This window comes from Oreochromis aureus, linkage group 4 (genome assembly GCF_013358895.1).
Source record: "Oreochromis aureus strain Israel breed Guangdong linkage group 4, ZZ_aureus, whole genome shotgun sequence".
Taxonomy (NCBI): Eukaryota; Metazoa; Chordata; class Actinopteri; order Cichliformes; family Cichlidae; genus Oreochromis; species Oreochromis aureus.
The window spans coordinates 9,732,998-9,760,142 of record NC_052945.1 but is presented as its reverse complement, the minus strand read 5'-3'; the positions used below and the strand labels follow the sequence as shown (position 1 = coordinate 9,760,142).

The 27,145-nt window shown below is 42.5% G+C and overlaps 2 protein-coding genes across 2 annotated transcripts in view; one reads left to right on the top strand and one right to left on the bottom strand.

Annotated features, from left to right (window-relative positions):
• Positions 1 to 7,682, top strand: tubg1 (tubulin, gamma 1). The gene is made up of 11 exons (XM_031729917.2): positions 1 to 494; positions 854 to 966; positions 1,238 to 1,405; positions 1,547 to 1,615; positions 2,832 to 2,911; positions 3,001 to 3,127; positions 4,796 to 4,882; positions 5,413 to 5,562; positions 5,651 to 5,803; positions 5,894 to 6,055; positions 6,584 to 7,682. The coding sequence occupies exons 1-11, from the start codon at positions 446 to 448 to the stop codon at positions 6,779 to 6,781; spliced, it is 1,356 nt and encodes a 451-aa protein (XP_031585777.1). The 5' UTR covers positions 1 to 445; the 3' UTR covers positions 6,782 to 7,682.
• A 335-nt stretch (positions 7,683 to 8,017) lies between these two features.
• plekhh3 (pleckstrin homology, MyTH4 and FERM domain containing H3) overlaps positions 8,018 to 27,145 on the bottom strand; it is a 36,532-nt gene continuing 17,404 nt past the window's right edge. Inside the window, exons 3-13 of the mRNA XM_031729916.2 lie at positions 25,651 to 25,745; positions 21,590 to 21,772; positions 20,012 to 20,169; positions 17,358 to 17,481; positions 16,314 to 16,611; positions 14,056 to 14,263; positions 13,718 to 13,845; positions 12,969 to 13,089; positions 12,022 to 12,510; positions 11,708 to 11,899; positions 8,018 to 10,197 (exon numbers count right to left, since the gene is read on the bottom strand). Of these exons, the coding sequence (XP_031585776.1) occupies positions 10,027 to 10,197; positions 11,708 to 11,899; positions 12,022 to 12,510; positions 12,969 to 13,089; positions 13,718 to 13,845; positions 14,056 to 14,263; positions 16,314 to 16,611; positions 17,358 to 17,481; positions 20,012 to 20,169; positions 21,590 to 21,772; positions 25,651 to 25,745 (2,167 nt within the window). The 3' untranslated portion in view covers positions 8,018 to 10,026. The remainder of the gene's footprint in view (positions 10,198 to 11,707; positions 11,900 to 12,021; positions 12,511 to 12,968; positions 13,090 to 13,717; positions 13,846 to 14,055; positions 14,264 to 16,313; positions 16,612 to 17,357; positions 17,482 to 20,011; positions 20,170 to 21,589; positions 21,773 to 25,650; positions 25,746 to 27,145) is intronic.

The following is a 27,145-nucleotide window of genomic DNA, read 5'->3' as shown; positions in this document are numbered from 1 at the left end:
GGCCAAGATTACATAAGTGTGGAGGTATAGAGATGTCTATGAGAGTGGAATTTTTTTAACCAGATTGTTTAACACAATCTTGGAGAGTGGGATAATAACTGAGGAATGGAGAAGAAGTGTGTTGGTATACATTTTCAAAAACAAGGGAAATATTCAAAGCTGTTGAAAGATGATGTAAATATGGGCAGAAATCTGTGCCATCAATTTTACGGTTCCTTACAGCACTACACACTCCGACACGAACGGTGGCAGCACACGTTTAGAGTCGCCTTGCGACTCGCTAACCTACAGTAGAAGAAGTCTGCTTGAAGCGTCACTGCAGGACCAAGCGGGAAGGAGCGGGCAGAGGTGAAGCGGTGTGAAAGCAGTGGCTATTTTCTTCTATTATTTAGCTAGCAGGCAGACTACAAGAGCTAGCTAAATAAGGGGCGACTGAAGACGGAACATGCCGCGGGAAATCATAACGCTTCAGCTCGGACAGTGCGGAAACCAAAGTACGTGCAAAGACGTTGATAGCGTTGAAACCGCTACAGCTTTTTTATTGTTAGCTGTGCGAGATGTCATCAGATTGTCATGTATTCTGCTGTGTAACGACAGTAGCTAACTGCTAATAATAAGTCGAGCTAACTTTAAATATAACAGAAACAACGACCTTGTATCCTAGCTTACCTATTGGCTAATAGTGTCTATAAACATAATGTTACTGTGTGCATATTGTGTGATTACCATCAGGTGCCTTTGTGATATGCATTTTATGGTAACGGGCATCCGTGCATTTAGAGTAAAGTTGTACCAGTTTGAGTAGTCAAAATGAACATGTTTTGTTTACTTGTTCCCCCTCCCTGTTACTCAGTCGGATTTGAGTTCTGGAAGCAGCTGTGTGCTGAGCATGGCATCAGTCCAGAGGGGATTGTTGAGGAGTTTGCTACAGAAGGGACCGACAGAAAGGATGTATTCTTCTATCAGGTAAGTGGAGCAGAAGTATTCTGGTTCATGGCACATAGTCTCTCTTGCTATGTGTTACATTCGGCCTACATTTTCTGCACCGCAGAGTGTACAACGTCTCCAGTCCTCTATGTGATGATGCTTCTATGTAGCTGAAGTGCAACCATATTATTTGCGACTAGGTGGCATGCTTGTATAGTAAACTGTAAGAACCAAGCTCCTGCAGGGAGACGACAAGCTCAACACTGCAGTGTTTTCATCTAACCGCTTGTTTTTGATTAAAACCCCAAAGGCTGACGATGAGCATTACATCCCGCGTGCAGTTCTCCTCGACTTGGAGCCCCGCGTGATCCACTCCATCCTTAACTCCCCATATGCAAACCTGTACAACCCAGAAAACATCTACCTGTCTGAGCATGGTGGAGGTGCCGGGAACAATTGGGCTAGTGGCTATGCACAGGTGATCACCTGATATAACCTACCTACTTTTCTCTTTTTGTTTGTTTTTTGTTTGTTTGTTTGTTTTTTACCCATACCCCATTAATCTCAATAAAATTTTTAATAACACATCTAAAATCTGCTCTGGATTCTCTACCTCTAGGGAAAAAAAATTCAAGAAGACATCTTCGACATTATTGACAGAGAGGCAGATGGCAGCGACAGTCTAGAGGCAAGTTTATCTTTTATCACATACCGACTATCCCAGAGGGCTGGGACGATTGAGGCTGTGGCAGTGTGGAATTTTAAAAATTGATTTAAGAGTAAATTGATATGGATGTGTGTAGAACTATTATATTTTTAAGAGCAGCTTGAAACTGTAGCCTAAACCTTATTCATGCATTAAAGTGTCAGGTATTTGTTGTTAATGTGAGGGGATTACTTTTGAACCTGTTGAAATTACAGGGATTTTCTGTCTGATATGGATATACTTACACCTTGTAGCTTGTTTTGTGTTTGTTTGTAGTTTTGTGGTCATGCTGCAGCTCCATTTGTCTCTTTGTGATCTGTGATCTGGTTAACTGGTAATGTCTGTCATCATTTTGTGTCGCTCTGTGGTCATTTTGTGTCTCTTTGTAGTGGAGCAATTGGTGTCTCAGTGTCTCTTTGTTGTCATTTTGCGATCATTTCGTCTTTCTTTGTGGTCATGTGGGCACTTTTGGTGTCTCTGGGGTTGATTTGTGTCTCTTTTCAGTGACTTTTTGGAGGTGAAGCTCAGTCTAGACTGAGTAAACCCATTCGTTGTCTGAATACTGTTATGGAGTGGTGGATTTTACTCAGGCATGATTTCTCTCAGTCTTTAAGGCTTGTGTTTTGTTTTTGTTGTGGTAAAATGCATGTAGAAATGAATGACTTGATAGAAACGGCATGCTAAAATGGTGCCAGAGCCTGTCATCTTAAAACCAGCACAGCCCAAGCCATGCCTCACTATTATTCTTAGCGTCCTTTTTTTGGGGGGTGAACTTTCTTCAGCTGCCAGCCTCCCATAAAATAACAGTCGCATTTCCCTTCGAAGGTCTGCAATTTCTGTAACTCATTCACATTATGACCCCACATTATTATTTAGTGTGTGCATTGGATAGGAAGGTGGGCCGAGCTGCTGTGGGCATGTGTATGTTGGCAGGGTGTGGCGTGCAGTATGTCTGGTGATAATAGCCGGGCGAGTGAAGAAGGCAGGTATTACTGGGCTGTCTTGGGGGGGTGAGGGAGCCTATTTGTAAGGTGGGGCTGCGTTCCCATTTATATAACTGCAGAGGAAAAGAGGCATTTGCACACCCACAGGCACATTTAACGTTCTGCTTCAGAAGAGTTCACAGTAAGGTTCGCACATGTGTGGCGCACGCTGTAGCTTGAAATTGAAGGTATTGAGTGATCCTTTGTCTTTGTAGGGATTTGTCCTGTGTCACTCGATTGCTGGGGGGACAGGCTCGGGGCTTGGATCCTATCTCCTGGAGAGGCTCAATGACAGGTCCGCATGCACATACTCAACTTGATCCCTTGTATTTCTTTTTCTTGCAGTATAGTACGAGCAAATAATATATAATTTCTGTCCCACAGGTACCCAAAGAAGCTGGTACAGACTTACTCAGTCTTCCCAAACCAGGATGAGATGAGTGATGTGGTTGTTCAGCCATACAACTCACTGCTGACGTTGAAGAGACTCACTCAGAATGCAGACTGCGTGGTGAGCAGCAGCATTTAAAAAAAAAAGGAAAAAAAGAAAGGATACTAATTAATCCCATTGCTTTCTTGGCATCATTACACACCCATGACGTAAATAATCTCACAAGATGGCATAAGGATATAGGAATCAGCATTTTTGGAAACCCTATAACCGTGCCATGCAAAATAAAGTTAAAATGAACCAAATTGTTCAGCTATTCCACTGAGCTTAAATGGGAAAATAAAATGTAACATGTTGAGATGAGATGTCTTAACATGTGCTTACTGGCCACTTTATTGGGTACAGCTGTTTAGTTTCCTGTTTATGCAGACATCTAAAAATCCAATCAGATGGCAACAAACCAATGCATGTTGTGCATCTAGACTTGGTTAACATGACTTGATGAAGTTCAAACTGGGAATCAGAATGGGAAAGAAAGGTGATTTAGGTGATTTTGAACGCGGCGTGGTTGTTGGTTCCAGATGGGTTGATCTGAGTATTTCAGAAACTGCTGACCTACTGGGTTTTTTTCCCACACAACGATGTCTAGGGTTTACAGAGAATGGTCCCAAAAAAAAGAAAGAGAAAATATCCAGTGAGTGGCAGTTCTCCGAAAATGCCTTGTCAGCAGTCAGAGGAAGAATGGCCAGGCCAAACCTGCGGCAGTTGTGAGACGCTATCATGTCAATGTGGACCAAAATCTCTGAGGATTGTGTCCAGCACCTTGTTGAATCTGTGTTATGAAGAACTAAGGTGGTTCTGAAGGCCAAAGGGAGTCTAACAAAGTACAAGCATGGTATACCTAATAAAGTGGCCAGTGAGTACTTAAAGTCTGTATACTACTGTAGCTATCTCCTTTTATAAGGAACCCATACTTCACTGAAAAGGTTTCTTTAAGGTCTGTTTTATGTTAATTTTAACTTTTCAGTGTGACATTAATATCACAGATACAAAAACTGTTAAATATTTTCCCCCCAATTTGACTACTCTGTTGTAATTTGTCTTTTAAAGTGAAATTACGCGACACTACAGCTTAAGCACTACAGCTTAATTGCTGACGGTGCCTTTGATGCATCCTTTTTATGGCATTTTGTTTATATTTTGAATTGCACAATCTTGTTTTATGATGCTACTGACAGATAGAGACTGTCTAACTCTTATCTTTTCCTTTGTTGAAGATCTACTCTTGAGGCTGCTTCACTACTTGTCTAGCAGGCTAATAAAGAAGCAAACTGCAGTGCCAGCTTTGAGCCCTAGCAAATCCTATTTAATATCGAACTTATTAAATCTAAGTCCTGAATTGGTGATTGTATTAGTCTGAGATGCTCTGACGGTCTAATGGTGTTTCCCCTTTAATACCTACTTCCTCCAGGGTCTTGCATAAGGCCCCCATGTTGATTAAATTAGCCGGAGAGCTAATAGAATCTGCCCAAGAATTGGTCCCCCTGTTGAGACTGTACAGTGTGTCTTTTATATTCAACTCCTCTAACAACAGCACACTGTATTGCTTCTTAAGAGGTTTCTTTACTGCATCATTACTGCGATATCCTCTCACCCTTTCTTTAACATTGTAGCAGTGTATTGACTTTCACTATGCTGTTTTGCTGGAGAGCTTTTCCCTCTCCCTTGTTTTTCCTCTTCATTTGTCTAATCATTGCCCTATGTATGTGAATTGTGTGTGTGCGTCAGGTGGTTTTGGATAACACCGCTCTAAATCGGATTGCCACCGACAGGCTGCATATCCAGAACCCCTCATTCTCCCAGATCAATCAGCTGGTGAGTGAGTGATATAACGCTGTGTTAGAGCCTCCACCTTTCTTTTTGTTTGTCAGTCAGCAGATCTTAGTTATAGGTGTAGTTTGCAGTCTTCCTTGTTGTATTTGAACAAAGACAAATGTTGAGACAGACTGCACGAGACGTGGCACCCAATACAGAAATTACAAGATGCACAAACTAGTTTGACAAGTTAGTTGAACTTTAAAATGGATTTCAGATTTCTTGAAAAGAACCACACTTGGCTTCACTTTCCAAACAGTTTAAAGTGCTTGACTTGAGCTACACTTTTTTATTGCCAAGTGGCAAAAAAAGAAAAGAAAAGCTTAGGGTTTGATTTACATTTGGGTGTGTGGTTGTTGTGTTTTAATATATTTTTATTATTTTGTGGGAAGATGAAAAATTCGTGTTTTCACTAGAGCTGATCAATAATTTTAGTTGTTCTATCAATAAAGTATCTGTCTTTTAAACACAGTTATTGAGCATATAGTGCAGAAATAAAAACATGTCTGCTTTAACGTTCATACATGCAGGTTTCCACTATTATGTCTGCAAGCACAACCACTCTGCGCTACCCAGGCTATATGAACAATGACCTTATTGGCTTGATTGCATCTCTCATCCCCACACCCCGTCTCCACTTCCTTATGACTGGATACACACCTCTCACTACTGACCAGTCGGTGAGTTCCATCCCTTGTGATGCATGTGAAATTAGAAAATAATCCCGATGGTGTTGCGTTTGAAATCAATCACCCTGCTGTGTCTCAGGTTGCTAGTGTGAGGAAAACCACAGTGCTGGACGTGATGAGGAGACTCCTACAACCCAAGAATGTGATGGTGTCCACAGGAAGAGAGAGGCAGCCTAGCCACTGCTACATCGCTATCCTCAACATCATCCAGGGGGAGGTCGACCCAACACAGGTACAATTGTACATCTGGTGTCTGAGGTGTTGAACTGATCCAACATATTTATGTTAGGAGTGTATTTAAACATATGTGAACTGACTCTAGGTGCATAAAAGCCTCCAAAGGATCCGGGAACGTAAACTTGCCAGTTTTATTCCCTGGGGTCCCGCCAGCATCCAGGTGGCTCTGTCCAGAAAGTCCCCGTACCTGCCCTCAGCTCACCGAGTCAGCGGCCTGATGATGGCCAACCACACAAGTATCTCCTCTGTAAGTGCATATTGGAAAGTTATGTTCAGTTCCAGTGTGTAACTATGTAGTGGAGACCTTAATCTGTCCTTGTTCATAGTTGAGGATATGCAGTGAGCTGCCCAAGCAGCATTTCATGGGGAATTCCAGGAAAAATTAGGTTATGGATTATTATGCTGCCAAACAAGACATTTCCTCAAAACTACGTAATCTTTTTACCGGTTTAGAACAAGTTGTAAAACTAAAAGAAACTATAGCCATGTCATTTCATTATATTACTTAATCTAAGGTGATTTAGAAAGCCTTTACTGGTGGTTATATTGCTGTGCTTTGTTTTCTCATGAATGTAGGTCCTAAATTTAAGCAAGGGGAAATCAGTGTTACACAGAAGTTTCAGTCATGCAATAGACTTCATTTTTCTTTCCCGTAACACTAAGGTGAAGAAACAAAACAGAAAGTGTGACTGTTTTAAAGAAATCTGAACCCGAAACTTTTCTTACTTTGGGATGTTAGCATTGATGTCACTTTTTCTTTTTTGCTGTCCCGCAGTTGTTTGAGCGGACATGCAGGCAGTACGACAAACTGCGTAAGCGCGAGGCCTTCCTGGAGCAGTTCCGCAAAGAGGACATATTCAAGGACAACTTTGATGAGCTGGACAACTCGAGGGAAGTTGTCCAACAGCTGGTAGACGAGTACAGCGCAGCAACAAGGCCTGACTATATTTCCTGGGGCACGCAAGAACAGTGAACAGACTTTGTGTTTTATACTTAATTCTCGCTTCTGGACACCCTCCAAAAATAGTTTTCTTTCATACAGATATCACAGAATAGAGTTATTTGGCTATAACCGCTTTTCTGGATAAAAACTATATTTATTGGCTTGCTTTAACATGTAATAACATAGTGTTTGTGTCTCCAAATTAGAGACTTTCATGACTATTAACCAAAAAAAGTAAATGCATCACATCCTGGAGATTCTGAACCCCCAGTTTATATGAAGTGTTCTCAACCTTAACAGCTCTGTGAAATAAAAGGGCACTAATTATAGAAAATCCTGTACAAAGCATCAACAGCTGGTGTCTCCAAAACATCTGTAAATGTATATACCCGTTTCTGTATTTCTATTGTTTATCTCTTGCAGCAATGTTATTTACAGTTATCCTCAGTCTAAATCAACATTTTGCCTTGTTTTGGTCTATTTTTATACAAAGTACAGTACTTTAGTTTTTGTGCACTTGGTAGGCAGAGAGATGTCCTTGTATATAGATGGAACTGACAGAAAGCAGTAGCATGCTGGTTAATGTGGTGCGCTGTACCATCTGTCTGCTGCTGATACACAGTGCTCATTTGTTATCACAGTACATGACCAACAAGAATGTCAAGTTGAAGTTGGATTGGAGCCATAAATGGTGTTGAAATACCTGCCATAAAAACAGCATTGACATTTTAACAGCATTTGTCCTCTAAAGAAAATTAGTTTGCGCAGTTGAACACAGTACAAGGATATATCTCATTTAAACACTTCATCTCTATGCCTGTAAATATTCTTGATTCACTGGCTTCCCCTGTGTTGTCTAAAAGTGAATATACTGATACATTTTGCTTGCCTGTTGGACCTGTTTTAAACTGAATAAAAACATTTTCTATTATTTTAATTCTTACTTGAAATGTCTCAGATGTTATCTGAAGACACACCTGGTCGGTTGTATGAGAATGGAATGGAGCTGTGCTCCTGATGTTTGTTCATCCGACTAATTAAACGGCGCATAACCAGAGGGCAACAAAGACAGTTGGCATTACTCGTTCAACCAGCTATTCTTATAAACGAGTAAAAAGCATTGGCACTAACAGCACAGCTGAGTTACTTCAAAACTACAGGAAGACAATAGTCTTAATGCTTCACAAGTCTGGGCACCACATACGTACATTTCTCAAAATAAAATGGGATAGATGAGGCTGAATAACACCACCAAAGACAACATGGTAAAATTTATTTTTTTTTATTAATTCCATACAGTATTTATAGTTTTTTTTATTGCACTCTCAAGTTAGTTTCAAAACAAACAATAGTGCAATTAACTATACACAAATAGAAAGGTACCATGCAACATACAAACAAGCTTAATACAAAGCAAAAACGTGTAGTTTGATTTTTCTTTTTCGTCTTTCCTTTTCATACATGTAGCTTGGAGCTGCCTGCAGCTGCAGTAGAAAAAGCAAAGACCTGCTTCTGAGCAGGATACAGGGCAGACTGTGCAATGACTTGTCAAGGCCTTCCATGGTGAGAAAAAAATGAAAATTAGGCTGGTTATATTGCATGGGGCAGTGTAGCAGACAGTACTGGACTATTATCTTTACAAAGCATCTACTGTCTTAAATTCCTACATTGTAAATACTACACTAAAAAGAAGTGTACAGCAGGAAAATGTTAATACAAGTGGAAATAGTTGCATATAAATTAGGGAATCTGTCCGCATTTGGTTAATTTCTTCTTGTAAAAGCTTATTAAAATACGCACATCTTTGGTCCGTGCTCAAACCCACGACTTGGTGAAACTTTGGCTTCAGAATTACCAGTGAACACAAAGGAGGAGCTACATGAGATTTACACATAAGAGCTGCTTTAGGGAGCATCTATGGCTCTGATCAGTTAAAGCAAACTTCAAATGAATATATGCATGGGTCTGAAATTAAGACATAAAAGGAGAGTTAAAACAAAATGCAAAGTTGGCATAAATAATACTACGACAGCACCTGTAGCCTGATTAGAAAAGTGTTTCTTTAAAGTAGGGGCACTGTTCGATGATCCACATTGCTGACTGGGACTGAGATTTTTATATTTATATGTATAACATAAAAGCACCTATTTTTTCAGCAGACTACAGCTGCATTAGGATATTTGTCAACATAAGCAAAATTACCTAATCAGTCAAGTGTTAACCAAATTTCAGGTCAAGGATTAAAGTCAAGACAAGCAGCACAACAAAGGACGAATCAGAGCATTTGGTAGAGACACTGTAGAAAGGACTCCAAAATCCTTTGGTTTCTGTGAAAAAAGAAACAGTTTATCCGGATCCTGAATGTGTCATGAAGAAAATGACACAGCTTTTCTGATTTCTCGGTCAAATAGCGCACATAGATAAGGGGTTTTATAGCAGTGGCGGCCGACATGACTCAACTATAGAGTTCAACATCTGTTTCCAGTTCCAAGTTCACATGGCTCACTGCATCAACAGTTCTAGGTAATGCAAGCTCAGCCGGGACCTTGTGAAAACTGAATGTCTCTGATGAACATTTCAGCATAAAGGGATGTGAGAGTGAGCGGGTTTCTATGTGTGTGGCAGAGACGGAGAGCAGCAAAGACAGGGGAGATGTCTGTGTCACTGAATATTCTCAGCACTATGCCAGCAGTGCGTGAGGGATCGCTGCCTTCTCCAAAAGGCAGCGCACATATGGCACTCTTTATGAAAGAAAGAGGACAAAGTAGTGTCTTTACTCTAAGCCATACCTTTATGAGGGGAGTACCACAGCTTATTGTTGCCCTAAGTCTCAGCTCTCAGCTGCTGTGTTTCCCTAACTACTCACATTGTCTTGAAGGGTGGGGTGAGGGAGGAGTGGGAGATACTGCCATTTAGGGTAACCTAGTAGATTGCGTGACAGGACTGGGTGGGGGGAGGGTGTTTGACACCTCATCAGCAGCCGTATTGGTTTCTGTGGGTTTCTGGCTTCACTTGCAAAACAGAAACCCTTGCCTTCTCATCCTCTCCCGAACCCCCCTCTCTCCTACATTGGCCAGCTCCTTCAGCTGGAAAGCTCAGCGAGGGTTTATTTTCAAAGATGGGGAATGAAAACAGCTCTCTCTTTGTTTTGGCTGCTGTGCCATTCCCAGCGGAGGAGGCACAGTGTCTTGAGGCCTGGGCCTGGGCCTTACAGGGGGCCACACGGAGGAGTTGGCTGAGGGGTTGGGGAGTAAGTGTCCGGGTATGGGTCCCTCTCAAACAGGGTGCGAGGGCAGCTCTAGGAGTGTGGGTGTCGGCGCTGATCGGAGGTGACGGAAGCCCACCTCTGTGCTGTCTGCTATGGTGATGTCTGCATCTTCCCCTTTTCCTCGTTGGCGATGGATGGCACTGAAATAAGCATTCATCAGCTGCATGATCTCAGTCAGCTGTGATGGAGAGAGGGAGAGAGAGAGAGAGGTCAAATTGGTGGCAGTCTCAGTGTCTGTCTGGCACTGTCACAGGAGGGCGGGTAAAGATGATGTCATTCAGCTGCCAGAAAAACTAGATCCTCCAGAAGTAAAGCGTGATGTTTGGCAGATTTAAGGGGACATACACATCTCTTAACTGCGTCTGGATAGTTCTTCACTTTGACATACACCACACTGTTCAGCAGCTGTTGCAGAAAAATTAAGGGAGGGTACTATAGAGGAGTTCATTTCTTCATGTGTCTCTCCATTACACAGACCTCAGAGGACATAACCACCAAACCACCAGAAGCAACAATTACCCTTACTCTAGTCCTGCTGATTCTTGGCTAAACATAGTCTGTGCATAAAACAACTCCCTGAGTTTCAACCTGCTTTTCAATTTCAACTATAACCCTGGAATCAGCAGCTAATCTTACATTCAACTCCAGGCCTAATCATAATCACCCCCTGCAAATCTGGTCTTTCCTTTTTTGCCCCCTCTGCCCATCGGCTGAAAACCTTCCACTTTTATGTCAAAAGGATATGAGGCCTTAAGTTCATAAAGTAGAAGTCTTTCTGAACCGTACTTCAATTTGCCTGTGTGTCCAATAAATAAAGTCACTTTTGTGCCTCAAGAGAGATCACAGAGAGCTTTTGTGTTGTGTGTGGGAAGATGCAAGCAAAGCGGCCCAATGAAAGGCATGATTTGTTCTTGATGGGGGGGGAGAAGAAAAAAGCACATCTATGTTTCTGAGAAATGTTTTGCCTAATATTTTAATCTAACCACTGCAATAAAACTTACCCCCATGCTATTAAATGCCAGGAAGTGAGACTTTTGGTGGTTACCATCTGTTGGGGAATATGGGCAGTTTGTGTGCTCTCTATTTAGACCAAATTAATGAGGGTTTTTAAAGTGGGTCAAAGAGGCGGAGGGAAGGGGGTATCGTGGGCAGACACTGTGCGTCTTTCTCTTACTCTGCAGAAAACTGCACAGTGATAAGGCCACTTGGCTCTGCACTGTACATAAACAAAATCCAGCCTACAGCTGAGACACATTATGTTTAAGGTCAGAGCAGAACCAGCTTCAATTAATATTTTCCTTCCAGTCACCTTCAGCCTCACCCTGTATGTGTCATCCTGGGAGGTGAGCCATTATACTTGGGTGACACATACTGTCAGAGATGCTAACCCTGTGGACTAACAGTCGGTTTTACAGGGCAAAGTCAGAGCTAGCTCAGTTTAGGACATTGTAATGCTTTTTAATATTTTACTTTGAAAGTTTATTTGCTGCTACCCAGCTCATGATTCAATAAGTCATCCAAAGGTGTGGCTCTAATTTCATTCTTCATAACTCTTTCTTCACAGACCCAGATCCAGAAAAGCTAAAATAAAACCTTTTACTACCTAAATAAATCACACAAATGACAAATTTTAAACTAAGAATGGAATTTTCCCCCTTAAACTAAACAATTCTGCACCCTGTTTATACCTTGGTGGTTTCAAAGAGCAGATCCCGGCCCCCAGCTGTGATCTTGAAGGTGTTGCTGTCAGATACACCATAAGAACAGATCTGGCCATAAGGAAAGGACTCCAGGGCCTCCGATTCTCCCTGCTTATACAAGGATACAGATGTAGCAGCTACACCCAGCCATAACTTCTGGGAAAAACTCCCCGTTGAACTCTGCAGGCAAAAAGAAGTGTGCAAATGTCAAGAGACTGCAGGATCCAAGTGGCTCTTGAGCTTGGAGGAAGAAAACGTTTAGGAATGATTCTAAAACTAAAGCATAAGCACACAATACTCACAATGTAAAAGTCCACTTCATAAAGAGTGCATCCAAAGCCGGACCACTGGCGTGCAATTGTGAGGTAGGCGGCCATACTGTCCCTGCGGCTGTAGCCGGCCAAACCTTTCCAACGCTCCAAGATGGACGTCATGACAGCCGCTGCCTCCTCCTTCAGGCGGGTCCGCAGACGCATGTCCTGCTCGACCTTTTGCTTGTGCACCGCTGTAGCTGTGTGGCTCCACAGAGTCCCTGCAAGGAGTCCTGTGTGGAAGCGCTGCGTCGTAGGACAGCCCTGAGCAGCTACCTGACAAGGAGGCACATCTTGCGGTGCAGAAAGTGACATGAGAACCCGAGTTTCGAGCATATGACCTGGAAAAAGCTCATCCAGAGGCGGGCAGGGGGCATGTGTGCTGAAGTCACCCATTAGGCTCTGAAGCCTCAGGGCAGCTAATGCCTGCAGGTCCTCTTCACAGGCTGGTAGCTGACCACGCACGACCATCTCATGGCACTGTGGCGAAAAGGTCGAAACCAGGACAGAGAGAAAGAGAACCAAACACAAAGAAGGTAAAAGTCGTCAGTAATAGCTTCAAGTCCCCTCATCCATCCTTTCTACCCCACCTTGTTTTATTTCATCCCGTAACTCTTTTATAGAATTCCCCAGGAAAAAAAATATAATGAAGCCAATGCTGGCTGCCTTTTGCCCCCTCTGCACTCCAGCCAGTGCTCTTAGTCATGTTTTTTATGCAGTCCATTTTATTACAATTACAGCCAGTGGGAAATTACAGGCTGTGATTGCAGATTGTTTATTAAAAGCATAAAAGATTCAACAAAAAAAAAACAACAACACAAGTGATGAATCACTGCATGACAATAAATTAGATGCCATCATCAACACCATCACTGGTCACTCACAACAAAGAAATAGTGAAATAGTGAAAAGAGAAGGCTCATGTTCCACTCCATTACCTGCTCAAAGAGGAATAAATACTCTATGCTGTCCACTGATATGCTGTCTGCATCCAACAGGCAGTAGAGCTTGAAACACAGTTTCCACTGGGATTTAGACTCCGACTCTTTAGTAGAGAAGCTGCACAAGAGAAGGACCAGAAAGAGTTAAATCTGGGTCAAGAAAAAAGATATACTAAAGACACATATGACAAACAAAGAACCTTAAGCCTTCTGTTAATATGTTACAAGCTATTGCTTCCCTGCTGTGTAATAGCGTTGTTTAGTAACCCGACAGTTTCATGTTTACCCTGTCACTCAACATCGAGAGGACAGACACACCCATGCCTGTTTGAAAAGAGAAAAAAATGAAGCATAGAGCCCTTTTTCCCAATTGGCTCATTGTTTTCGTTTTGAGACTTTTGCCTCGCACAATTAAATGACATCATCTTTACCTTGACTAACACCTGGCTGGCACTGCTGACAGACATAGAGACAAATCTAGTTTCCCAGCATAGTGTCATGTTTGACCAACAAGAACAGACAAGGTCACCAGATACCAAGGACACTGGATAACATTCAGCATAGCACTTGGACTAGGGGGGAGATAAATAAACAGTGTGCTGCTGCTCTGTCCATACTCGTCTATAGAGTGACAAATAGGCTTTTTGCCACAATGTTTTGATAGCACGTCTGCTTGGTTTTATTATGACTGACTTTTTTGTTTGTTCTATCTTCCAGGGTAAAGACTGACAGTCACTTTTTCAAACCTGGTTAGGATGTCTGCGACCAGAGCGCTTCCTGTGACTGGCTGCTCCCACAGTGCATTCTGCTCGTATAGTGCAAATGTATTTTTGCTCTCTTGTAGGCCGAGCTTCTCTTGCATCCTTCGAACCACCTGGTGAGGAGGAAGGAGAAGCGGATTGAAAAGACAGATGGACTCACAAGTTACTGGGCTTCAAGGGTGAAGGCAGAAGAGGGAGCATTTTACTAGGCTCTTGATTGCACTGTGAAATTTTGAATTGGAACTAGTGAGTAGCTGAAAGACTCTGAAGCCAGCTCAGAAAAGTTGTGCTGCCAAGTAGAATACAGGGAAATGCTTCCAAACCTCATTGGCAGTAGTGTGTGAGCTGATGTAGAGCTGGCAGGATCCAGGGCCCGGATAGTGCACGGTGCACAGCATCTCCTGTCGGTTCATCAGCATCTGGATCTCCTCCCAAGATGGCACGCACTCCCGACACTTTGTCTTCTCCAGAGCCTCACTGATGAATGACGCATAGTTATCCATTTCAGACTCAGGACTTTGGCTCTGGATTCTGCAAGACAGATTAAATGTGTGAGAAAGTGATACTGCTGTGAGTGTGTGTCTCTGTATGTGTGTGTGTGTGTGTGCATGCACTTGTGAAAGCAATTTGTCATAAAGATGAAAATATTAAGCGCATAAAAGAGAGAATTTACTAATGCCTGCGACTCAAAATCTGTTAGGTGTTACGCTGTGATTATGGACTTTGCGTCACCCCTTTGATTCAACTAAGTTTTTATTTTGTTTGGGCTGGCAGTGCTAGAAAGTCAATGAGGCGAAGAATGACAAATGTTCTCACTTTAGCTGTTAGGAACTTAAAAGACTCAACATCCCTCAATCCTTCAAAGAAAAGGAAAATGGCAAAGAAAACATGTTTGACTTTGGGTAGTGCACGACACAGGAAAAGGCGTTTCCGCTCCTGTGAACCAGAGTGACCCCCTCCTTCCTCCCAATGGAGTGTCCAGGAGTGGAAGGTGAGTGTATGTCTGTGTGCTGTTGTTTTAAAGGAGGGGACAAAAAAAAAAAAAGCAGCAGACAAACCAATCTAGTGGGAGGCTGAGGTTTGCGAGTGTGAAAGGTGTGAAATACAACCTGATTGAGTGATTAGCTAAGCCCTTTGTAAACACAGGGGGAGACAAATAGGAAGGAAACAATTACACTCCAATAAACGTCCCAAAATACGCAAAAACAAGGGCAGAAAGAGGAAAACAAGAAGCCCTGAAATAATTTGTTAGACACAGAGAAGTCAGCTTATTCACTTTAACATCTTGCTATCTCATAAGGGTGGCTGAAACATAACTACGAATGTCCCACTGATATGTGTGAGATTTCCTATACTCTCCTTTCTTTGTGTCTTTGTACCATTTCCTGCTTTCTCTCCCTCTCCTTCTCCCTTGCTTTCTTTCTTTTGGCCTAATCTGTCTGACAGCAGACATTCCCTGGGGGTTTCTCAGGGCACTGGGGGAGTGGAGGATGGTTTCTGGGCCTAATGCCCAGCTCCAGTCTTAGCTCTGCCCAGCTGCAGCCTCAGCAGTGGTCCAAACAGTGAGAGAGTGCGTGAGAGTGACAGCAAGACGTATCAAAACACACAGCCAGCGAGTTCCACAGAGTTGTTATGAATTGCCGTTGCATGCAACTGTTCCATTAGCCAGAGGGCGATTCCCAGTACAGAAATATAGATAGAAAATTGTAGTGGTTTCATGGCATGGCATTAGACAGAAAATCAAGAGCAGGAGATTAGTGCTTCTAATAACTTAGATTAGCATTCTTGACAGAAGGGCTAATTCAGACCTGTAAATCCAGCCCTTGAAAACTGAATCTGTCTAGGGAAGCATGCTAACAATGTGAAGGCATATCATGCTTCTATATCTAAACAAGTGTTTAGGGATGCTGGCGCCTGCTTTTTGTCCGATGTCTAGACCCCATGTTTCGCTGCTACCATGCAACAGTGGTTCACCTTTATCTCCTAGGTCAAGCCATTCCTTTCTTATACCCATGTCTATCACCTACAGTGTACTCCAGGGTCTGATGTCTCATATGGGATCGTGGCCATCGTACTGCTGAAACACTCATGTAAAACAATTTGCATGACTATATAAACGACTTAATGCAACTTTTCTATTAACTGACAACTGCAGTCTGTTACCTCAAACTGTCAACATGGGTGGATACACTGTAGTGTTTTCCACCTTACTTCCACAGGCCACGTTTCCCAGTCGGAGAAATCAGAGCCAGAAAAAGCAAGAAAGTTTTCCACTTATAAGTAAGAGATGACGAGGTGAGCAGCTTTCTCTAGTTCGGAGCATTTGTGTGTGCTTAATTGAATGTGAAAAAAATCCTGTCTGAATGCTGTTGCAAAAGCAAAACAACAATCTTGAAGCGGTGACTTGTGAGAATTCCTTCACTTGAGCTAAATAGTATCTCATTACAATAGTACTGTAATGAAATACTGCAAGGTAAATACAATCGCTGCACCTGACTTCCCAGCAAGCAGCATTAGATTTTAGTCTTGGCTCAATCGTAGCAACCCTTCAACTGTCAGGCATCCTTTGTGTGCATCTCACCTTTTGAGGTGGAATCGCAGGTATTTGAGCACAATTGGCCCAGGAAGGAAAGTGCAGCTCATGCAGGTGAGAAGCTGCCAGTAACGGAGATGCGCGGCAGTGTTTGGGGAAGGCGTGTAGCTGGTCTGCTTCACTAGCTGGCAGTAGACCTCATCGCGGAGAGGCCGCAGGTCCAGGCAGGTCTGTAGCACACCCTGGATGATTGGAACCGGCTCCCTTGCGGATTCCAGCTGCTGCAGGCAGTTGAACAGCTTCACGGCCTCCTCACGCACCGAGCCGTAGCCTTTCCCACTGTGGTCTGGAGAGATAAACAAAGAACAGTGTGTCAAAAGTTTTTGTCAGGACATATTCTTCCTTTCCCCCCTTTTCTAGACATTTGAACCTTGCAGATATCTTAAAGGAACGATATAACATTTAATCATGTAAAGTATCGTAATATAGCAACCTATTACATTAGCATCTCATCAGTTTTATCATCATATCATGATTTTTTTAGCTTAATAAAACAAAGTGTGTTCCCTGAACTCTCAGAGAGGATGTGCGTGAGAGAGAAAGAAAGAGAGAGAGCTGCAGGCATGTATTTTCACACTAAGCTCCCACGGTAGCTTCCTCCCAGTGCATTTAAGTGATTGGAAGATTGTCCATTAGGGTGGAAGAAAGAGCGATTTCAGGGTCACGGGAGGAGAGTGGACGCAAGGAAGCATACGTAAGCAAAATGAAAAGCAATCTGTGTTGCATTGAGCTTAATTCTTCCGCTAAGCAAATCAAACTGCAGAGCAATCACAGTTTTTAAAACAGTTTCTTTCCACTTAGCCACACTGCAATTACAGAAAACAGCTGCCAGCTTTGCACACACACACACACACACACACACACTGAGTGGCCATGTGCACTGGTTATCTCTTTTGTAAGAGCTTCAAGTTAAATTCAGCCAGTTGACACTTACAGTATTCAAAGTGCTAAAAAAATGCTAATCATGCTATTGTTTTTAACAGGTACTTTCACATACATAGCTATGGCAGTGTAAAAATCTTAAGCACTTACATGTGTGGTCCAGACTGCCATAAGGGAAAGGCAGCAGAGGAGCATATAAGGGTCCCTGGGTGTACTTCAGGATGGGGTTGTGCTGGTAGATGTGTTCCACTACCTCAGGGTTGAACTTATTCTCCTAAAACACACAAGTAAAACAAAACCAATCTATAATAAACAAACACATTTGAAAATAAACGCTCATGTGCAATCAACAAGCACGAAGCCAGCCTGAAAACACTCTGTGAGTGCGTGACTGTGTGTTTGCCTATGAAGGGTGACTGAGGTCGATTTGACCGGGGTCACAATCCAGCTCTGGCATCTTTTAAGCAGGAGGAAGGTCAAGTGATGACCCAGCAAACCACACTAGCATGACTGACACGTTATATTTTATGCACTGGTGTCAATGAGTTTGGTGTGCGTGTGTTTGTGCCTTTCACTGGGTATGTGGATAGATACCTTCCAGCAGTACAGATGGCTTCCATGCTACTGCCCACTAGCACCTGTTGCTCATTAGTAACGTTGCCACTGCTCTGGCTCTCTCCTGACTCTGCAACTTCCCCAATCGTGCCTCCCTTTCTCTCTGGCCATGAGACAAGTCAGCTTTCTCCCTCCTTAGTGGGGCAAAGTTGACACATTCCACTGAAATGCTTGGTGCACACTGGTGACAAGTTTGTCTGTTTGAACTATGGGAATGACATGTTGCTCTATGGACCACGTGCAGTGGGATGCAGCAACTCAACATCCCAGATGACATTCATCCACTGATCCAGGGCCAGAGATTGTTTTTGTTCCATTTGGTCATCCACTGCCACATGCAATAGTTTGACATTTTGGGAAATACGCTTATTAGCCGTCTTGCCAAAAGCTAGATGAGAAGAATGATAGCGTTCACATGCTCGCATGGTAATTATGATGGACTGGAAACAGGGGCAAACAGCTAGCCTGTACAACGGCAACAAAATCTGTTCATCTTATTTATATTACACAGAAATGCTTTGTAATAACAAGCTGGTCTAAAGCACGATTGTTTTTTTCTTCTGGTCTCTGTCAACCTCATTGCCAGGGTGGGAAATGGTTTGATATTCCAGAATACACCAAGCATGCTACACTACTTTGGAGTGTTCATATACCAAGCACGACTAAAGAGTTTGGTAGAAGAAAAGACAAAATGAACAGGGTTTCCCACTTTTTGTTTTCATGGACAGTTATCAAGGTAAGGTTCTAAAAGGTCTGTCTAACATATTATTGGGCTGCTTGTGTTTTATGCCTCAAATAATATTCAAATAAATTAAATTTTATTTATATAGCACCAAATCACAACAACACTGGTGTCAAGATGCTTTTTCAATTATCAATTTAGCTAATAAGGAGCTCAAATGCCCCTGCAGCCTTAGACTTTTCTGTGTGGACTGTCTCTCTAGATACTCTAGCTTCCCACAGTCACAAAGACATGCATGTTAGGTTGACTGGTGATTCTAAATTGGCTTCCTGTCTCTACATGGTAGGCTGGTGACAGGCTGGTGTCATGGCCAGGATATACCTTGCCTCTCACCCTGTGACAGTTGGGCTAGGCTCCAGCCACCTGTGACCCTGAACTGGATGACAATGGTTAAGAGCATGAATGTGTTTATGATCTAAGCACATAATAAAGTCACAGTTGAAATAAAACATTTCACGCATCTAATCTCTTTCAAATATGACTTCTGGCTATAGATCCATTGCTAAAGCTGCCAGGCTTTCGCCCTTCTGTGTCTGTAACCTGATTCTATACTTTAAAGATAAGCAAGCAGTCCCGTTCACACAAAGCCGCCTCTGTTTAGTCTCTCTGGATTTTTACAGTTCCAGTCATGACCTCACACTTTAGAGAGAGAATATTTTGTCCAGTTGAGGAAAAGTGCCTATGTATAAAGGTGAGTGAGAAGGAGAGAGAAAGCAAGAGACTGAGAAAAAGTTTTTAGGTGGAAGGATGAGTGGCTGTCAAAGCAATAAATGAAAAGCAGATCCCTTTATTCCTACAAAATAAAAGCTTGACCCCTTTTGGCAAACCAGATGAGGGTAGAGGGAGCAGACTAACCACTTTCTTTGAGATTAGAGACTCTCGTTGGGAGATTACTGAGAGAGGAGGCCAGGCAAAGGACTGCTTATCTCGTCCTGCTGCTTTATGCAGAGCCCTCCTCCATCTCCTCTGCCAGAACTGCCCTTCTCTACACCCAAGAGGCAGACTGATGCAAGACGAGTCGTCTTCTCTGCTCAATGACATTCCAGCACAATGTGTTCTCTAGCAAACCGTGCATTAAAATATGACGATCCCTTGTAAACACACTCCCTGCACAAACTAAGGTATCTTTCAAAAGCCACAAATCCTGTTTTTCTAAATATTCAAATAGCTGGAAATGCCTTTATCTTGGAATGACCTTTCAACTACAGGTCTGGTATTATTTCCTGTCCCTGTGTGACTGAATGAAATGAGGTCACTCAAAAGAGAAAGGCAAGCAGAATAAACTTTGGACTCCCTGGTGCAATGTGGTCGTGAGGTTTCCATGGTAACGGGGCAGGGGGTGTGGAGCATTATGTAGCCTGATGGCCGCTTGTGTTTGGTGGCTGTAATCATAGGTAGTTTGGCAGCAACCCTGTGTATGTTTGTGTGTCTGCGTTGCGTGGCCCACCTCAATGTCTCGAATCAGGAGCTGTGTTGGCGTTTCCACGGGTGATTTACTATCAATGATCTTCTGGATGGCACAAGCCCAGTGCACAGCCTCATTGAAGTGCTTGGTGTACAGCCTATAGCAATGTTTCCGACCATAAACTGTAATGCTCCAGTAACCTGAAAACAACAATAATAATAAAGCAATACACATTTAAAAACCATTGCAAATCCTATGACATGTAATGGTAATAATTCATAGTTAGTCATTCAAACTGCACCTTATCTGGCCTGACACTTTTCCACGCATGTGTGGGATGTTTTGTTTTTTTAAGTAAACAGCATGGATTTAGGCCTGATCCAGTTTCCTACAATGTGAGGCAAACTGATTCCTGCACATCTTTCATACAGACTCTCTCTCCTTTACTCACTCAGCTTCACTGATGATCAAAGGTCAACCTGAGAAAAAAAACCTCAGACCACACCAAAACCAAACAAGAGTAGATATTCTGCAGATGTCTTAGGACACGAGTCCTAAAGCACTTAGTGAGTTTCATTTCGGGTAACACAATAAAAGTTCAAAAAGAGGAACATTTTCGCCTTCTGCAGAGGAAGTATTAGACATACCCCAGGCAGTCTAGCTTGATCTGTAGCCCCATGGCTGTTATCAGGCTTTCCTGCTACGTGACTTGGCACCACATCCTTCTTTGTTTAAAGTTCTTAGTCAAGTATAACCCCAAAATAAAAAAGTTTTAATACTCAAATCATGACACTGCACTATTGCCACTGACCAATTTGAATATGTTCAGTGCCCTTAAATTACCACTGCTTTCAAGGGTCTATGAGACCAAAAACGGAGCCCTTAAAGTGAACTCCTATTTTATGGCAACAACCAGAAAATACAGAGGAAGTAAAGATTTCTTGCAACTCTTTTGTGACAAATTTCCCTGCTTAAGAGGAACACAGATCTACTCAGCAGTGAAACAGCCGGGAGCCTGTGACAAAGTCGCTGTTGAAAGTCCTCTTCTGTCCAGAAAAGTCCCCTGGCCTATTGAGTTAGAACTATGTTTGGGTTTGCACTATGGTTTTGGCATTTTAAGCGGTTTGGTAAAGTTAGCAGGGCATAATCTCCATTCACAGAGAGGCAGACAAACATAGATAAAGGGTGTCTGAGGAATACAGATTTGAAAAAACACAAGTCATCCCTGTGTCTTTTCAAAAGCAACTCTTTTTATAAATCTTTGTCATTTGTTTCCTGCATCCAAGAGATTGCCTTGCTGGTTACGCGAATGAGACACTTGTAGGCCAACCTTGACCCGCATTTCTGACCAAACAAAGCCGGGGCTTCCCAAACTTACTAAGAATTACAGTACTCATGGGAAGGGGAAAGCTAGCCACAAGTCACCACTTTCATACTGAAAGACCCAATAGTTTACTGGGAAGTTTTAAAATAATGCCTATGATCACTATACCACAAAGGGAATTAACACAAAGAACTAACTGGACTCTACAGAGATTACAGGAAAGCCTGCATGAGTGTGAGTCAGCTATGCCTCATCCTGTCTGCATATGGTTAGGTATATAAGTGTGTCTTGCTCACCTGTCTCCTTGTATGTCTGCTTGTCTGGCCAGATGACAGAGCAGAGGTTTGTGAGGACCAATGTGCCTAGTCTCCGGGCACCTTTCTCCGGTCCGGTGTAGTAGTCAAGAGAGTCTTGGGTCAGTACAAACCAGTATCGACGCTGCTTGATCCAGTTGCCACGCACCTCCCGTAACAACCAACCTTTAAACAAGCAGAATGCATATTTTTGGATTTTACTTATCAATATGAAGTAAATATATAGTAAAATATAGTAAGTATATTGCACATTTTAGTGGCTACAGAATGATGACATCATGGGTGCAAAGACTGGCCGCCTATAATCAAGGCCGAACGATAATAGTGCTTTTGTTTTCACTGGTAGCTACTGGTGACTTTTCACAGCCTTCTGACATGGTGGAAAACCTGAGTAACTGTGCAAACTCAGTCCTTATTATTGTATTTACACAAGAATAATAAGAAACAATCCAATCTTTGCAAAAGAGATACAAGGAATGGGGGCTTGAAGTGGTCTGCTGTGGCTTGAAAAAGAATATACACAGGGATTATGTTACAACTTAACCCTGAAATGAAAGATCACATGCCAGTTCAGCTGCAGTAAATGATTTTTTAAACTGATTAGTCCAGCAAAAGGAAATTAATCTTGAAATGTGATGTTTTCAAATTTTCAAGCAAGCGAGCCTGCAGCTTCTTGTCCTGTTTATTTTATTTTATTTTTTTCAGTAAAAAATAAATACCTCCTTTTTATTAGAGCAATCTCTAGCAGTAGTTTCAGATGACTTTAAAAACAAAAAGAAAAAACCCATTAGATTGGTGGTGTCCCCTATGAGAAATCTTTGCTACCACCAAGCAACTTGTGAATTCTCAAAATGGAACAATGCTCTGCAACTTTCTTTCATAAGTATGGGACTTTCACACTAAGGCAAGCATTTCCCTTAAAAGATTTATGGGGGCAGGCCGTAGGGCTACAAATCCAGGGCTACTACACCATGTCTTCACAAAGAATAATCTCCAAGGGGTGTAATTGTCCCTAAAGTTCGCAGAAATCTATGAGTAAAAGTTTTGTTGGAGTAAATACTAGGGGCTAAAAATATGGCCAGATAATAGCATAGGCATTAAAGGCAGCACAAAGCCACCATAACTGCCACTTTTGAGGCTGACAGAATCAGATAAGGAGACAGAGACAGAGAGAGACACAAAGAGAATGAGGCAGCTAGTTTTTAGCCTTGTCTGCTAATTTTGTCAGGTCTCTCTCTCTCTGTAATAAAAGACTCTTGTGTTCCTAAAGTTCTGAGGACTGGGAAAACTGCAACAGCCCAGATCTACCGATCCCAAATCTCTTCTTCCTCCCCAGTTGTGTACAAATTGTTCCTAATAAGGAACAATTACATAAGTACATAAGCATTTAATCTCTGAGCAGATAAATAAACTAAATTGTGCAAATTGTTCCTGATAAGTATTTTATTTCTGAGCAGATAAATAAACTAAATGACTTTTGGCCACCCTGACTGATACTGGGTTGTGTAGGACTATATGCAGGGCTAGGGCATTGAGATGCAGTGGCAGTCAGCCGTACATGGTGTGCCTGTGCATGACAATGCATATGGCTTGCGTATGCATTCTTGAGATTGGTTTAAAAGAAAGAATTAGGCAATATATCTTCAGCCTCTAACCCTGTGAAACTGTAATAACGCCTCCACAGCATCACAACTTCCTCTCTGGTCAGCGAGCTGTGTGTCACCTGTCACCCAGAGATAATTTTGCTTGCATCTTTCTTCCTCTTGCTCTCATTCTCTTCTCATTTACTTTCATCTGCCCCAAATTTCTCTTCTCTCCCTCTTTTTAACCTTGCTTAAATGTGGTTTACCCAGGAAGTACAGAGAAACTGCTGCCTTGCTCCTGCTTCAAATAAAAAAAAGAAGAAAAAAAGCAAGAAAGAAAGGACGGGGTGAAGGTTCGGGCCTCAATATGATATAAGAGGGGATTTTGAACCTACCCTCAAATATAGCCCAAAGTGAAAACCCAGGGGGTACTTAACACCACATCAGAGAGGGTCAGCATCAAAACCCAATGTGAAATGGATAAATAAAAATCGCAAAGAAAGCTGGGACGACACGCAGGACAGGAGGCAGACAAGCTGGCTGGGTCAAAAACAAGACACAGGCATGCCTGCACGCCCCGCAGCTCTGTCGCAGGCATGGGATATACACCACATAGGCTGCACTTAATATTGCAACTTTAAACAATGCAATAAGAATTGATGTGAAAAGGACAGAGATAAAGCTAGAGTCTCCAGACCCCATGTATAGCCCACCGATGATCTTCCATCTGGATCTCATCTCTGTAGCCAGCTAATGCCTCCCCTGGGGGCCACAGCTCGCCCTTAATTTGTTTCATTTGTGACCCTTGACCCTTCAGTGCCCTGCCCCCTCAAACACAGATTGAGAAAACAATCTCTCTCTGTGTATTTCCATCTTTTTTTACTGCAAGCCTCCTGCTGCTCTCACCGCTGAAAGTTTGTTCAATATACTGAACATTGAACTCCATGATAAAAATACATACGTCTGAGAAAATGGGTCGCAGTGCTGTGCTTGCCGTCATTTCATAAAAACCATCTCCGGAAGCAGAGCAGCATTTCAGGAAAATAATACGTTACAAACTGGTATTGAACTACTTTTGTGTGGAACAGATAAAAAATGTAAAGCTAAACTTTTCCCCCGCTTTGAATCATAAAGCACCAGACAGATTCAGCTGTAGACGACTGCAGCATGAGAAACTCTGCATCACATGAGAAACAATTTTAACTTTAAATCAACAAAGGTATATCAATAAACCAATGTCAACATCTCTGTCTGTCAGCACTCGTCTATATCTGTAATGTTGTTGGCCTACTTTAGATACTGGGGCAACATTCGGCCCGTGTAGCCTCGGGATGCCCTACAAAAAAAAAAGAGAGAGAGAGAAAAAAAGAGAGAGTCCTAATGGAGGCATCCTTCAAAACATATTCCTGTGCAGTATACAGAGAGAATTATCTAACACCCTCAGGTTGCCTGCTGTTGGCTGTAATAGTGGTGCCTAGTGAAGTGTAGTGAAGGATTGCTATGTGGTGCAAGAGCTGAAATGTTAAATAAAATTTGCCCACAGAATGTAGCCGTCCTCAGTTTCACAGGGAAACTCTTCTAACAGTGAAACAGCATGAGTGGGGACAGCAGTAAGGGAGGAGGCCATAGCCAAGGGTGCATGGTAACTGCTGTCAGAATTAGGCAATCTGACTGTCGCCATTCCCAACAGGACGTAACATATCTAAGCACTGGCATTTTACTGCTCCCTGTCAGCAGCAGGCCGAACGGAAAAAAAAGGAAAAAATAAATAGCACAGAAATATCCTATGAGATCATTCCTCAAAAGCATCAGACATGCAAGATAGAGCTCCCGATGCCAGTAGCTGTCTTTGCATTAATACATACAGAGGGGAGGGTGGGGGCAGCTGTGCGCCACATGTGGTAAGAGAGGGGTTGGCTACAGGGCAACAGCACAGTATGGAGCTGCGACAGGAGGCAATTAGCCTGATGAAATATATACCATACAAAAAGACACGAACAGCACTGACTAAGCCCTGCAGGGAATTTGTGAATAAACTGGAAAACAAAACTACAACAACAGATTTTTCACTTTGTTAGTGATTGTTCTTCATGTTAGGTTTTGGATTTTTCAATCAACTGTTTAGCCTTAAAAAATAAAATAAATAAATAATAGTAAATATTACATGACAAATTTTAATATACCAAGGGGAAGTCTTAAAATAGCTCATTTACCCCCAGTTTGGCCAATCAACTGTCCAGACACAATTTGCATTGCTAGAAAAATGCTAAAAAGTTAAGTATTTCTGTTAAATAGTAAACTGATGACTGGCATCTTTAAAAAATAATTTTCCTGTCTGAAGACTACTTAATTAGTAATGATGTCAGCATAATGAATAATTGATTATAGCAGGTAGATGCACTTATTTAAGGAGGATAGGAGAAACGGTGGTGCTATGTTAGTTGTGTGTGTCAGGCTCACCTTTTACCAAGAGTTCAGGTTCTTCCTCCTGTCCCATCTTATTCTTGTCAATGATCAGGCTTTTCATCTCTTCAGAAGACTCCGAGACAGTGTGGCTAAATGGAAGAGAAGAAAGAGAATGTAAATAACTCTGCTTCCCTCTCAACTCAAGTCTTCCCCTGACTACTCCCTCCCATTAGACAGCTAATTGGCTCAGAGACACACAGTTGGCTGTGACCCCCCGCCCCATGTGACTCTTTGCCAGCGTTGAGCCTCTCTGATACTCTTAGGTGGGGAGGGGGATCACACTGAAAGAGGTGCCACGAATATCTGTCCTCTAGCGTTTTCCCACTTTCCCTCCCTAGGAGCACGCAAGCCCGCAAACACACACTCATACATACCACGCCACTGTGGACAGCTCGTCTCTCTTTTATCACTTTGGCCGGCGAGCCAAAGGGGCGACTGAAAATAAATGTGACAGAGCGACGCCGGCCCGACTCCCAGCCAGCCAGCTCATGCTGGTCAGAGGAAAGCAGAAGGTTCAAGAGGTCGCCGCCTTAGATAGTTAAAAGCATAAACATCAAAAACATCATTAAATCTGCTGAACGGATGTTTTCTTGTTCGCCAATCAAGTCTGCAGCAGTTTCCACGCACACTGACTGTTCTGGTCAGCAATGCTGTGGACAACTTCAGACTTGTTATCTCTGGCCAAGGCCCATTTCAATTCCATTACATTGTTTAGACGTTTTATCTCTTGTCATTTATTTACCTAATTACTCGTTTGTTTTCTCTATTTCCTGGATCTAACTAGCATGTTAGGTACAAGTGACGAAGCGCTCCTTCCTTCCTGTCCTCTCCACCTCTTCTTCCTCCCGGGATTACCACTCAGGAAATGAAATCAAGCCCTCCCTCCTTCCCTCCCAGGGTTATCTCTCATCTATTTACCTATGCATTTGCTAGCTGATTTATGTCATTATTGATCTGATAATTCAGGAAGGTTCCTCCCCATTGAAGGCAGCAATAATCAGTGGGTCAGAATATACCTTTATCTGCACTGGCTCAGATTACAGCAGTTGCCAAATTCTGTCCTTTGACCTGATCACTGATCACAGGGGAGATTCGAGATAAGGTCAAAGGATTTCTGAAATGCTGTCTCTTATGCATATGTTATCTTTATGGTGTTTATTTGCAGTGGCTGATTCTAACTAACTGGCATCTCTAATTTAAGCTAATGTCCAGACACCGTGAAACTCTAGGAGGCCATTTTTTCCGTATGTGTGTATAAATTGGTATGACGCATAATCAGAAGGCAGAAGAGAGAGAACGAAAGAGAGAGACTGTCACATTATACTCAGCCATGCTATAAAACTAAGCCTGCTCGCCTGCCACAGCAGCAGCCTATGGGGATCTCTATCAGTCCACGCATCTACAGACCCCATTTAAATGTATTAAAATAAACACAGAAATGTGACATCTCTTTTTTTGAGGTTGTTAACTCCCTCTACATAACAGAGAC

Excerpts from the sequence above, each read along its gene's own strand:
- tubg1 (XM_031729917.2), top strand. The coding sequence starts at position 446 with ATGCCGCGGGAAATCATAACGCTTCAGCTCGGACAGTGCGGAAACCAA. Across the intron at positions 495-853 it reads CGGACAGTGCGGAAACCAAA|TCGGATTTGAGTTCTGGAAG; the intron begins GTACGTGCAAAG and ends CCTGTTACTCAG. Across the intron at positions 967-1,237 it reads AGGATGTATTCTTCTATCAG|GCTGACGATGAGCATTACAT; the intron begins GTAAGTGGAGCA and ends AAAACCCCAAAG.